General features: G+C 37.6%; 2 protein-coding genes across 2 annotated transcripts; both read right to left on the bottom strand.

Moving 5' to 3' along the window:
- Positions 1 to 249: 249 nt before the first annotated feature.
- Positions 250 to 1,191, bottom strand: LOC100768353 (olfactory receptor 4A5). The gene has a single exon (XM_027421071.1). It carries the CDS (start codon positions 1,189 to 1,191, stop codon positions 250 to 252), a length of 942 nt encoding a protein of 313 aa, XP_027276872.1.
- Positions 1,192 to 12,014: 10,823 nt separating this feature from the next.
- LOC100768064 (olfactory receptor 4A5-like) lies at positions 12,015 to 12,968 on the bottom strand. The gene has a single exon (XM_027420912.1). The coding sequence runs from the start codon at positions 12,966 to 12,968 to the stop codon at positions 12,015 to 12,017; it is 954 nt and encodes a 317-aa protein (XP_027276713.1).
- Positions 12,969 to 13,249: the final 281 nt, after the last annotated feature.

Below are 13,249 nucleotides of genomic sequence, written 5' to 3'. Positions count from 1 at the left end.
GGGAGTGGGTTTGGGGTGTGTGTTGGGGGGGTCGGTGGGGGACAGGGGAGGATGGGCAGCTGAGGGAATGAGGGGATTGATATCTTAAATCTGATTGTTTATCAAATAAAAAAAGAAAAAGAAAAAAAGAAATTTAAAAAAGAAATTAATACAAACATCTCAAAATTTCAAATGTTGTTACTAATTTGGAACTTGGAACACATACTGCAAAAACTCCTTATTGTTCCTTTCCAATAAATAATACTTTCATCAAGGAAAATTTCTGACTCTATCTGTATTTAACATTTTACACCAGAGCTTTCCAATAGAATTCTTAATTTCTGAATTTCTCAGTGTATATATCAAAGGATTCAACATGGGAGTAATAGCTGTATAAAAAACAGAAATAGATTTATCAATAGGAAAGTTGGAGACAGGTCTAACATACATGAAAATGCAGGGAACAAAGAAAAGGACAACCACCATGATGTGGGAGCTACAGGTGGACAGGGCTTTGCGTCTCCCTTCCTGACTGTGAGTCTTAAGGGAGCTTAAGATAATTCCATAGGAGAATAGCAGAAGGATAAAGACCACCATACACATGGCTCCATTATTGGCAACTACAGTGAGGCCAATAAAATAGGTGTCAGTGCATGCAAGTGCTAATAACGGGTACATATCACATCCAAAGTGATCAATGACATTGGGTCCACAAAAAGGAAGTTTATACACAGAAAGAACTTGAACGAGAGCATGTGCAAAACCTCCAATCCAGGCTACCACCAAGAGTGAGATACAAACCTGTTGGTTCATAATGTTTAAATAGTGCAGTGGTTTACAGATGGCCACATAGCGATCATATGCCATCACCACCAGAAGAAAGACCTCTGCACCACCAAATAAGTGCTCCACAAAAAGCTGAACCAGACAAGCTGTGAAGGAGATTGTCTTTTTATCACAAACTAAGTCTTTAAGCAACTTGGGCAAGATGGCAGTGGAATAAACAGCATCCATTAGTGACAGAAAGGCAAGAAAGAAGTACATTGGGGAGGCCAAAGAGGAGCTGGCAATAATTGTCATCACAATGAGCAGGTTGCCCACAATTGTCACAATGTACATGAGCAAAAACATAACAAACAATGCTTTTTGTCCAGTAGGATCCTGTGTGAGGCCCAGGAGGATAAATTCTGTGACATTGTTACTCTTTCCCATTTACTCATCTGTCTGTCTTGTTTCAAAAACAATTCAGAAGAGGAACTACTATGAATTCTAAAGCCGCTCATGAATCCATTCCATCCAGAAACACATATTCATTATTACCTATACAGTGGGAAACCCACAAAACGCATGTAATAAGCATCTTTTTAGTTCTTCTTTCAAAGAGCTCCATCATTTTCTGTCAGTAAGTCTCAAGTACTCTTTTCTGTCTCAGTACTTCAGTGCATATCTATACAGAAGAGCAGACAAAGGCATCTCAATCATTTTTTTATTTAAAACAATGTTTTATCTTCAAATAGACATCAATAAACAAGGTAGAATGTGAAATGGTTCTTCTCTTAACTAGTTACCACCAGTTATCTATTAAAACTCCAAGTATCAGGAATAGATTACTGCTTTCAGAGTTACTGGTCAATGAATCCTGTAGACCCCCAAATATTACTGGCTTCTACCAATTCTTTTGGTTACCATCTTAGAACTTGATGGTAAGATCCTATTGCTGAAGACACTCATAACTGCTGTAACGATTCAGGCATTATGCTGGTCTTCCCCTGTCACCTGGCAGAATACACATTCAGGAGAGCCCACTTATGCTCTCTTTTCCTTCTCAATTTCCTGCCATTACCCTGGGGCAGACAGAACTTTTACTGTCTCCCTCTTCTCTTCTGTCCTCCCTTTGTCTCTGTGTCTCTTTATCTCTTTTCTCTTTCCCCCACCTTTCCCTTTTTTATCAAACTTCTCACTAATCTCTATCTACCTGGCATGTTTGTCTTCTGCCTCAATCAACCTTGCCTGTTGTGGAATCTGCCAAGTTTCCTCACCCACATTATCATAGCAGATGCATCATTGAACACAGAAATCAAGAAGGCATTCAACATGAAGATTCATCCTACTGCTTAGTTTTCGTGGAAAATACCTGAAGATGCTGTGCATTACACCAAAGAAGAAAGGTAATCATCAACCTCAGCCACATATGAACTCTACAACCCGCAGTAACAACAGGCCTGTTGAGACATGTCCTCTGGTATAATAGTGACACTGATGTTATGGTAACATGCAAGCTCTTCTTGATTGGAACTAAGGCCTACTTCATGAGCTGGAGAACAAGCCTGGCACTGTTAAGAAAAAGAACCTTTGAACTGATATGCTCTAGGCCTTAGAGGAGAACCTAATAGTGATAAATGGACATAATTAAAACTACTCCTAATATCTTATTGCTATTCCCCCATATTAATGCATTTCTCTGTCCTCATTAAAGACGAGAAGCTTCCTTTTTCAGTAAATTGCAATTAACACAGAGACCCTCAAATGGTCACCATAAAGAGAATGAGAACCTCTGGGATGCTTAACCCTACCTAATATGGGCATATCATATCTTTCCCTGCCAAGTTGATGGGATCTTCTCAGAAGAGGGGATGGAAAGATTACAAGAATCAGGAGTGGTACATAATTTCAAGAGTTTTTCATACAAAACAGGATAGATGCATGTAGTAACTCACAGCAACTGTGACAATATGAATAAGACCTGCTAAACATCAAGCCAGACAAAATCTAGGATGAAGAAGAGGCAGCCAAGAAAACCTACCATTTGTTGAGTAGCTATTGGTATTTTTTGGTTTTTATTTTTGGTTTTTTTGAGACAGGGTTTCTCTGTGGCTTTGGAGACTGTCCTGGAACTAGCTCTTGTAGACCAGCTAGTCTCGAACTCACAGAGATCCGCCTGCCACTGCCTCCCGAGTGCTGGGACTATTGGTATTTCATAGCGACTAGGAGAAAGGAAATTAGTGCTCTTTGAAAATATGATCCCTAGTATGTCTGCCATACTCATTCTAAAAGTAGTTGAGTAACACAAATTGGAATCAATGGTTTAAGAAAACATTTTTGTAAGAAAATAAAACTCAATTTTGAGTGTATAGAGAGATGAGAAGGTTTGAGGTGAATATGACCAAATCACATTGGAAGAAATTCTGAAAGAACTAATAAATGTTATATTTTTAAACTACAGAGTGGTAGCAGTACAAATAATTGTATCAACTTACATAGAGTCAGACTGGTGCTATGAGAAGATGTTTTACAGCATATTCTGTGTAGGTCCTAATGTTCCTGTGCATCTAGTTGAGCACTGTGATGGTGTACTATTAGAAATGAACCCCACTAATCTCAAAATACTGTTATTCTTTAAGTATACTCCACTTATCTCAAACAAGAGTTTAAATTGTATCAAATAGCTCCAATGTTATTTAACACATTGCTGTCTAAAGCAATGACTTCACTTCTCTCAGTCAGTCTTGTTTTCCTAGAATTAAAATTCTGTCATTTCATTGCTGCCAACATCAGTTCTCACAGTTACACCTACTATTGTGATTTTCAGAGGAATTTTTTCTTAGTTGACCAGAACTAACCTTGAACTTCTTGGACATATGCTAAAATTGTGTCTCTAAGAGATTGTCTGTTTCATTGCGCATAAGTACTACCAACATTTACGTGTGAAAAAGTCTATATTGGCTTGATTTAAGTCAGCAAATTCTACTCACATAGACTTGATGGTGGAGGATATGTGCAGAGTTAGAGCTTTCTTAGTAGTTGTGATGTACTGTCTGCATACCTCACTCACATGAATACTTCCCTCTGGATCTAGAGAAGCCCATCAAGCCACAGACTGAAAAAGTTATCCTGTTGTAAACATAAGGATATAACATAATTTATGTCACTTTTGTCTCATTCACTTCTTGTTTTCTACAGGTTTTACCACCTGCCAATATTTATCAGTAATATTGATATCATGTTATCAACATGTTGACTTTCACTAGGACAAATCTAAGTGCCAGTGTGTGTAATCATTTATATAGCAGAATGAAAATAGAGTTCTTACACTTTATCATTTGTAAGCTCAAGAATATACTGAGCTTACTATAAATTACCAAAGATTTGATTCCATAAAAACTGAAGGAAAATATGACTGATTTCAGCTTAAGTTGTCCTAAACACTATTCTAAAAATGGTATGATATAATTATTAAGAACATGGCTTTTTAAAAAGTCTTACAATTACAAAAAGGCACTGCATAACAGGATCTTTTTTGATTATTTGCAGCCATAAAAAGAATAATAGTATATCATTCAGAAACATTGTTATCACCTGAAATACCCATATTAAATGAATAAAAACAGCCTAATGAAGAAAGATACCACTTTTTTTCTAGATTTTGTGTTCTAGATTTAATGAAGATAGACAAAATCACATATGCACAGAAAATCTAAAAGTAGAAGTTGAACTATCTAGAAAACTAAGGGGATCTATGAAAGGAGACGGGACAGAAAATAGAGAGAATAGGAAGAAATGCGGTAGGAGTCAGTTCTCAAAATGCATATATGCTTGTATGAATGTTGCATTATACAATCCAGCATAAACAATATGCTTTATAAACATACCTAAAATAAACTATGCAATGACAAAATTTAGGTTCTATATGGAGAGAGCATCCTCAATGAGTTTCTCTACACAGACATACTAACATTTTTTCAGGGATAATTTTAAAAAACACAAAAGCCTAGATGTACCTACTGGAATTTAATTGACATGTTCTCTTGCATAGTAATACTTGAATTGCTGAGAAATTTTGTTTTTTTCTAATAGAAATATATATATAAACATAATCATATTTCTTCATTAATATTGTATGAAATACAGTGTCTCATAAAATAAAACAATAAAAGCACTGGACTTTTAATTGCCCATACACTGTGTTTCCATTGTTACTTGGCAAATGGAAAATAAAACGAGTATGTTTGTAACAAATATATATTGCTAATTCTGATTAATTATATATATATATATATATATATATATATATATATATCATTATCATCATCATAATATTTCCTATTTAGAAACTTCCTATGAAAATATAATAGCCTTAAATGATCCACTAAGTTTTAATAATTCCCAGGAAACTTTAGCTACAAATCTTTTTGTATCTCAAAAATTGACATTATTGGTCTTATTCTTGCCATAAACCAAAGGCCTTTCTTCATTGGGTTGCCTACAAATTTATCATATATTCATGGACTTTCATAGAAGACATGATTACTAATGACTGTTGCTTAGATGTAGGAAGAGTACCAAGCTGCTATAACAAATACATTTCAACATCACTCCCATTCAGTTTTTCAGAGAAGTGTCCAAGTACACAAACAAATACCTGAAATACCATAAAACTTCTTGAAAGGGGTAGTTGCAAATGTTCACAGAGTGGGAAAACATCTTCATATAAAATCAAAATGGTATGATTGTACAAATATGAAAAGTGTCAATCTAATAAATGGAAATTAACTTACCCAACAATTTTAGTTTCTGACATAAATAAATACAAAACTGAGCAACACTTAAATTATGTGAAGTTTTTTTCTTTATAGACAGTTATACTGAAGCCAACAAAACATGGGAGTTTAAGGAAGGAGTATAAGCAGAAGTCTTCAGTCTTGAGTCCTTTGAGCAGGCTCTCCTAATCCTAGTCTCTTCCTCATTTAAACCATGTTCCTATATGTGGAAGATGCCAGGACACTGAGAACTTCCACAGACTTCCTTAAACAATAAGCCCAGCAAAAGCATGATGTCTTGAGAACTAAATACATAATAAAGAAAATCTGAGCTTGGGCAGATTTCAGCTTTTGGAAACCTCTGGGGTCATTAAATCAGGAAAATATTTCTTCCATTTATATCTGCAACACAGCCTATTGCCTTATTTTACATCATTGCTAGTTTTTATACATAGGTTTGTTATAATATTCCGGGGAAGGGAGAATTAGTGATCTCTCTTAAATAAATGTCTTCCCTTAAATAATCCCTAGAGGTAAAAGATTGCATCTTGCCAAGAATGATTAGCTAACTGCCAGATTGATTTGAATATCTTTAAATGAGAACAGAAAAATTTCAAAGTGTTATATTAAAAAGCTGAGCTGTGAGTCATTTGGACTCTCCTCTGTTCTTTCTCTTCTATATTTTGTTCTGTTTTTGGTTTTTTGCAAGTCTCTCCTTAATCCTTCATTTTGCTTTCTCCTTTTCCAAAAATATGGTAGATCCTGTTTTGCAGGAACCCTTCCCTAGCCTCCTAGAATAATTCTATTACCTAAAAGCATATTTTTACCTCTGACTCCTGACTTTTTGGGACTCCACAGGTACCTCTTCTGTTTCACATCTTCTACTTTCTTTCATCTTTACACTGGTCACTACACTTACTATATTTTCTTCTCTTTTCACTCCATTCATTTTCATAATGACTAATATATTAATATACAAAGGAAATTGAATTCCATTCCATCAAAAAACTCTAGAAGACATATTTATCAGTAGTGCATGAAACATTCTCTAAAATATACCATATATTAGATCACAAAGCAAATATCTTCAAAATTTAGAAAAATTGAAATAATTCATTATTCTCTATATAACCACAATAAACTGAAGTTCACAAACTCATAGCAATCATACAGTACACCACAGGGTGATGAATCAGCTACTATTGCAATCAAGATGGAAATAAAATGAGTCTTAGAATTAAATAAAATAGCAACACACAAAAACCTGTATATTACAATGAAAGCAAACTGATAAAGGAAGTTTAGAGCTTTAAGTGCCAACATCACAATAGCAGAGAAACCTAAAATAATTAAGTTAATTATGTACATTAGGATATTGGACAAATAATAGCAAGACAAACATAAACACAGTACACATATAAAACTCATCAAGATTATGTTAATAATTAATAAAATGAAAAAGGCAAAGAATCAATGAAACAAAGAAAGTCTCTCAGAATAATATTAAGAGTATAGTGAATAATTCAATAGCTTTCCAAATTATTGACATTTAATTTATTCTTGGTCTATAAACATTATATCCATGAAGACTTTGAAATGACTGCAATGCTGGGATGTGCTTTTTAAAAATATATTAAATGGGAAGCCTTTCACTGCACATCAAAATCTACTTCACTGACATACAATAATAAAATGCTGAATTATACAGTTAAATGAACACAGCTGAGAAAAACACATTGATACTTCCATATTAAAAATACTGAACATGGATTATAAGCAGCTAGGTGAAGAGATTATTTTATACAAATGTGTTAGAAATATTTTATTATCACTATAGTAAGAAAGTAAATATTCCAATTTTAAATTACCTTAAATTTTGATCATAGATTTTCACACACAAAAAAATGCTATGCAATAAAACACATAAAAAGACACTTTTTAAAAGCATTCACTGGCATTTATTGTTATGAAGGAATTTCTTTTTTATTAATTTTTGTTTAAATTAGAAACAACGTTGTTTTACACATCAATCCCAGTTCTCTCTCCTTCCCCTCCTTCCCTGCCACCCACTAACACCCTACCTATCCAATACCATTTCTGCTCCCCAGAGAAGGTGAGGTCTTCCGTGGGGGGTTCATCAGAGACTGTCATATCCTTTGGGATAGGGCCTAGGTCCTCCCCAGTATGTCTAGGCTGAGGGAGTATCCCTCTATGTGAAATGGGATCCTAAGGTCCATTCCTATGGTAGGGATAATAATAATCTATTACAAGAGGCCCCATAGATTTCTGAGGTGTCCTCACTGACACCCACATTTATGGGGTCTGGATCAGTTCCATGCTGGTTTCCCAGTGATCAGTCTGGGGGCCAAGAGCTCACTCTTATTCAGGTCAGCTGTTTCTGTGGGTTTCACCTGTGTGGTCTTGACCCCTTTGCTCATCACTCCTCCTTCTTTGCAACTGGATTCCAGTTCAGTTCAGTTTTTATTTGTGAGTATCTACTTCTACTTCCATCAGCTTCTGGATGAAGGCTCTAGGATGGTATATAAATTAGTCGTCAATCTGGATATCAGGGAGTACATTTAAGGTAGCCTCTCCACTGTTGCTTAGATGGTTAATTGGTGTCATCTTTGTAGATCTCTGGACATTTCCCTAGACAATAAAGAAAATTTTACTTTTTTTTTCTGTTTTGGTTTTTTGAGACAGGGTTTCTCTGTGTAGCTTTGGAGCCTATCTCTGGAGACCAGGCTGGCCTCAGACTCACAGAGATCTGCCTGCCTCTGCCTCCCGAGTGCTGGGATTAAAGGCGTGTGCCACCAATGCCCGGCCCAACAATTTTACTTTTTAATGGCACATTCTGTTGTAAGGTTTCTACTGCAATTGAGGCTACCCTTTACCAGTGGCCTTTCCTGGTCTCTCATAGCAGTAAATCTCAGCATCTTCATGACCCCCTTGTGTTTTCAAAAAAGTAGCACCTGGGAATCTCTTATGCATTTACAAGTGGAGTGGCCAGCACAATGAGCAGCCTTGGCTCCCCTCTGTGCTTCTAATGAAGGGCCCATACTCTCACCCAGCCCCCTGCTTTGGCTGCCAGGATAGAAAAGATTCAGCAAGTTATAGACCCTTGACTCAGCAGGATGTACTGAGCCCCACCCCCACTCCCAGAACTTGCCCTAATTACTGGGAAGAAACTGCCTTATACCCTCCATGTGGAAAGGAATCAATCAGATATTAGCTGCTGGGCTTTGGATGTGCTTTCCTGATAATAGCAGGATGCAGTAGGTAGCAATGGACTTTGGATGGCCTCCAGGCATAGCAACCTTTCTGAAGCTGCAGGTGACCCCAATCAGCTCAGGACAGATTCCCCCATCCCAGAGGTGTACCAATCCTGAGACTGTTGCTATGCAACTATCAGACCCCCAGAAACTTGTCCTGCTTTACCCCAAATATATGCCCTGCCCCACTGCTGCTTTGGGTCACTCCTACTCTACCTGCTGTGTCAGATAGATGGAGGACCTGAGTTAACTTGTAATTAAAAAGACTCCTTGCTTTTGGATCGGATCTGGTCTCTTGGTGGTTTGTGGTATCCAGACATTGAGCACAACATTTGGGGCCTCGTCTGGGACCCAAAACCCACCACAGGGACCCTCCATTGAGTCTTTGTGCTCCAAACATCAGGTGACTTTCTGTTTTGACTGGGAAAATTCTGTTTTCTCTTTCTGACTGTTGGAAAGTTGGTTTCTGTTTCTGGCTGTTGGAGCTCTGGTTTCTGTTTCTGACTGTTGGAGCTCTGATTTCTGTTTCTGGTTATTCAAGCTCTGTTTTCTGTGAAGCCTGCATAAGATTCAAACGTACTTGTGGCAGATAGCAGGTTGTGGGGACTGGGAGATATCCCAGCACTCTGGAGGTGGGTCAGAAGACATGTTGAGGGGGATTAGATCCTCCAAGTTCCTCTGGAGAGGCTGAGTGGGTCACTACCACAAACCATCAATCAGGTGACACATCTGTATACATCTGTCTGTTTTGCTATTGTATAAGTGTGTGTGTGTGTGTGTGTGTGTGTGTGTGTGTGTGTGTGTGTGTGTGTGTGTGTATCTTGTTGTGTTTACCCCTCCATCTTGGATAACCTAAGATCATGGACCAACCCTCTAGTCACCCCACCCTGCTGAACCTGTTCCTTGGTAATTTTAAGTACAGTAAGGACTACTGGAATCTTGATGGATTGGACAATCTAAAGATTGTCAATGAGAGACAATTCTTCAGCTCAAACTGACCACACCCACAGATTATTTTCAATTAGGTATTCTTGTTTGTTTATTTTTGTTATTTTGTTTGTTTATACATCCCACCAAAATTTCCTTTTCCTCTTCACAGTTCCTCCTTCCCACCTCCCCTCCTTTCCCCCCCGAGGAATCCCTCTTCACCTTACCATCTACTCTTCCTCTGTTTCTCTTCATATACAAGCATGCCTCCCATGGATATCAGCCAGCCATGATATATCAAGTTGCAGTGTGATTAGGTATCCTCTTATATTAATGCAGGATGAGGCAAGAATGGATAGCAGGAAGAATGGGTCCCAAAAGCAGGAAGAAGAGTAAAAGACATCCCTGCTCTCACTACTAGGAGTCTCACCAGAAGACCAAGCTATACAACTGTAACATATATGCAAAGGGCCTACGGCAGTCCCATGAAGGTTCCCTGGTTGTTGGTTCAGTCTCAATGAGCCCCTATGAGCCCAGGTGAGTTGCTTCTGTGGGATTTCTTGTGGTGTACTTGACCCCCTGGGTCCTACAATCCTTCCTTCCCCTCTTCATCAGGATTCCCTGAGTTCTGCCTGCTGTTTGGCTATGGGTTTCCGTATATGTTTCCATCAGCTGCTGGGTGAAACACCTCTGATGACAGAGAGGATAGACTCCAATCTTTGAGTCTGGCAGACTATCATTAGGAAGCATTTCATTAACATTTTTTGTCACCTGTTTGGTTCTATCCTGGGTCTCTGGGTTATCCCACCTATGAATTCTGGTCCTCTTGGGTGGTCTCCCTTTCAGGGTATGGGTCTCCAACTGGGTCATTCATTAGTTGGTCACTCCTACCACATATCCAGAGAAAGCTAAGTAATAAGAATGGCTCAAGGGAATCAGGGGAATGCACGAATCTCGCTGTGAAGGGAAAGAAATGGACATTTACAGTAGATGGGGACTGCAGGACTGGAAGGTGGGATGGGGATGGGAACAGGAGGGATTAGATTTGGGGAGGGTGGAGGAGGAGAGTATTTGGAGAAACAACTTGAATCTGGAGACATCTCTAGGATGAACTAGAAACAGAGAAATGGAAATACATGGAATCAACAAGGGTGACCCTAATGAAAATGTCTAGCAATAGGGGTTAAGGAACCTCAACAAGCCATCTACTTTAACCAGGCAAGACTTCCAGTGGAGAGACTAGGACACAAACTTACCCACAAACCCTTCAACATAAAATTTGTTTTGCCTACAAGATGAACTGGGGTAAAGTTGGAACTACAGATTCTTAATTCAAAATATTATAAAATAAACCTCATAGAGACTTTGGTACCCTCTGAAACTTTACAAGACAAGCCTCCATCATCCAATTTGCTTTCATCCTTATTATTTTCTAAGATCTCAAAGAATATTGCACTGAGCTCTGAATACTCCAAAGGTTTTACAACCCAAAATTCAGCCACCACCACAATCCTCCTAAAATAAATTTCTAGGTCAGTCATGGTGACATCACACTCCTACAAACCATTTTTTTCTTAATTAAATTTCTGTTGCTGTGATAAAACACTGTAACTAAAGCAACTTGGAGAGGAAAGTGTTTATTCTTTCTAACAGTTGCTATCTATAATGAAGGGAAGTGAGGGCGTGAACTTGAGGGAGAAGTCAATGACTGAAGCAGAGACAATGCAGAAACTTTACTTAGTGGTTTCCTAACTATTATTTGATCATTTTCCATATTTTTAATACTACTTGGCCAGGAGTGAAAATTCCCAAAGTAGACTGGGTCCTCTGATACATAGGTATTTTTGAACAAAATATTCTAAATATAACTTATTTTCTTGATAAATGTTAATCAATATTTAAATCCTTCTAAAATAACAGTAAATAAAATTAGAAGTTTGTGTTCATCAAAATAGATGGCGATAGTGATACAAAACTCACAAACAAAAAATGTTGTGATATATAAAAAGTAACTAGTTCACAGTAAGCCAAATATACACAACAATGAAATTATAACAGAAGTACATTTTTGGGAAATTGGACAAAAATAAAAATATTATACATAATTACAGAAGTTGGATGCCCAGTAAACACAGTGATATGATCAACTTCAGTAGCAATAAAGAAAACCAAACTTACAGTCTTGTATGCACTGCATTCACAAAAATACCAAAGTTCTAACAACAACAAGTATTGCTACAAATAAAGAACATTAGAAGTCATACCACTAAAATTAATTGCTAAAATTTATTTACCATTTTTAGCATGCACACTGAGAAGAAAATTTTATTATGCCTGTAGTGAACATCTTATTCCACAGCTTCAACATACAATTTTTAATTTCAAGGTTCCTCAGGGTATAAATTAAAGGATTCAACATGGGAGTGAAAATTGTATAAAATACAGTAATATATTTATCAATAGAAAAGTTAGACACAGGTCTAACATACATGAAAATGCAGGGAACAAAGAAGAGGACAACCACCATGATGTGGGAGCTGCAGGTGGACAGGGCTTTGCGTCTCCCTTCCTGACTGTGAGTCTTAAGAGAGTTGAGAATGATTCCATAGGAGACAAGGAGAAGGATAAAGACCACTATAGACATTGCTCCATTATTAGCGACTACAGTGAGGCCAAGGAAGTAAGTGTCAGTGCATGCAAGTCCTAATAATGGGTACATGTCACAAGCGAAGTGGTCAATGATATTAGGTCCACAAAAAGGAAGTATATACACAGAGATAACTTGAAGCAAAGAATGAGCAAATCCTCCAGCCCAGGATGCCAGCAGTAAGAGAATACAAACCTGCCTGTTCATGATGGTCAAATAGTACAGTGGCTTGCAGATGGCCACATAACGATCATAGGCCATCACCACCAAAATGAAGACCTCAGCACCACCAAATAAGTGCTCCACAAAAAGCTGAACCAGACAAGCTTTGAAGGAGATTGTCTTTTTATCACAAACTAAGTCTTTAAGCAACTTGGGCAAGATGGCAGTGGAGTAAACAGCATCCATGAGTGACAGAAAGGAAAGAAAGAAGTACATAGGGGAGCCCAAAGAGGGGCTGGCAATCACTGTCCCCACAATGAGCAGGTTTCCCACCATTGTCACAATGTAAATGATTAAAAACATGACAAACAGTGCTTTCTGACCAACAGGATCCTGAGTGAGACCCAGCAGGATAAACTCTGTAACATTGTTTTTCGGTCCCATTTACTCTACTATATGGTTTGTCTCAGAGATATCAGCTCAGGAGAACAGGAACTGACAGTAGGTATGACCAAAACCTATATTTCCATTCTAACAGAGGCACAGCTTCATTAACATCTTCTCAGCAGTGAACCTCATGGGTTATTCAGTAACCATCTGTTGAATTCCTCTTGATGATTATTCATAGTTCTGCTCTAATAATTTTGCAGATATTAGGATTTCTCTCAAAATATCAGCTTATTTATGTACAGAAGAACATAGCAACGTTTCTTTCTCATTCAGAT

This window comes from Cricetulus griseus, chromosome 6 (assembly GCF_003668045.3).
Source record: "Cricetulus griseus strain 17A/GY chromosome 6, alternate assembly CriGri-PICRH-1.0, whole genome shotgun sequence".
NCBI lineage: Eukaryota > Metazoa > Chordata > Mammalia > Rodentia > Cricetidae > Cricetulus > Cricetulus griseus.
The sequence above is the reverse complement of the archived record's forward strand: the minus strand, read 5'-3'. Positions and strand labels throughout refer to the sequence as shown.

Excerpts from the sequence above, each read along its gene's own strand:
- LOC100768353 (XM_027421071.1), bottom strand. The coding sequence starts at position 1,191 with ATGGGAAAGAGTAACAATGTCACAGAATTTATCCTCCTGGGCCTCACA.
- LOC100768064 (XM_027420912.1), bottom strand. The coding sequence starts at position 12,968 with ATGGGACCGAAAAACAATGTTACAGAGTTTATCCTGCTGGGTCTCACT.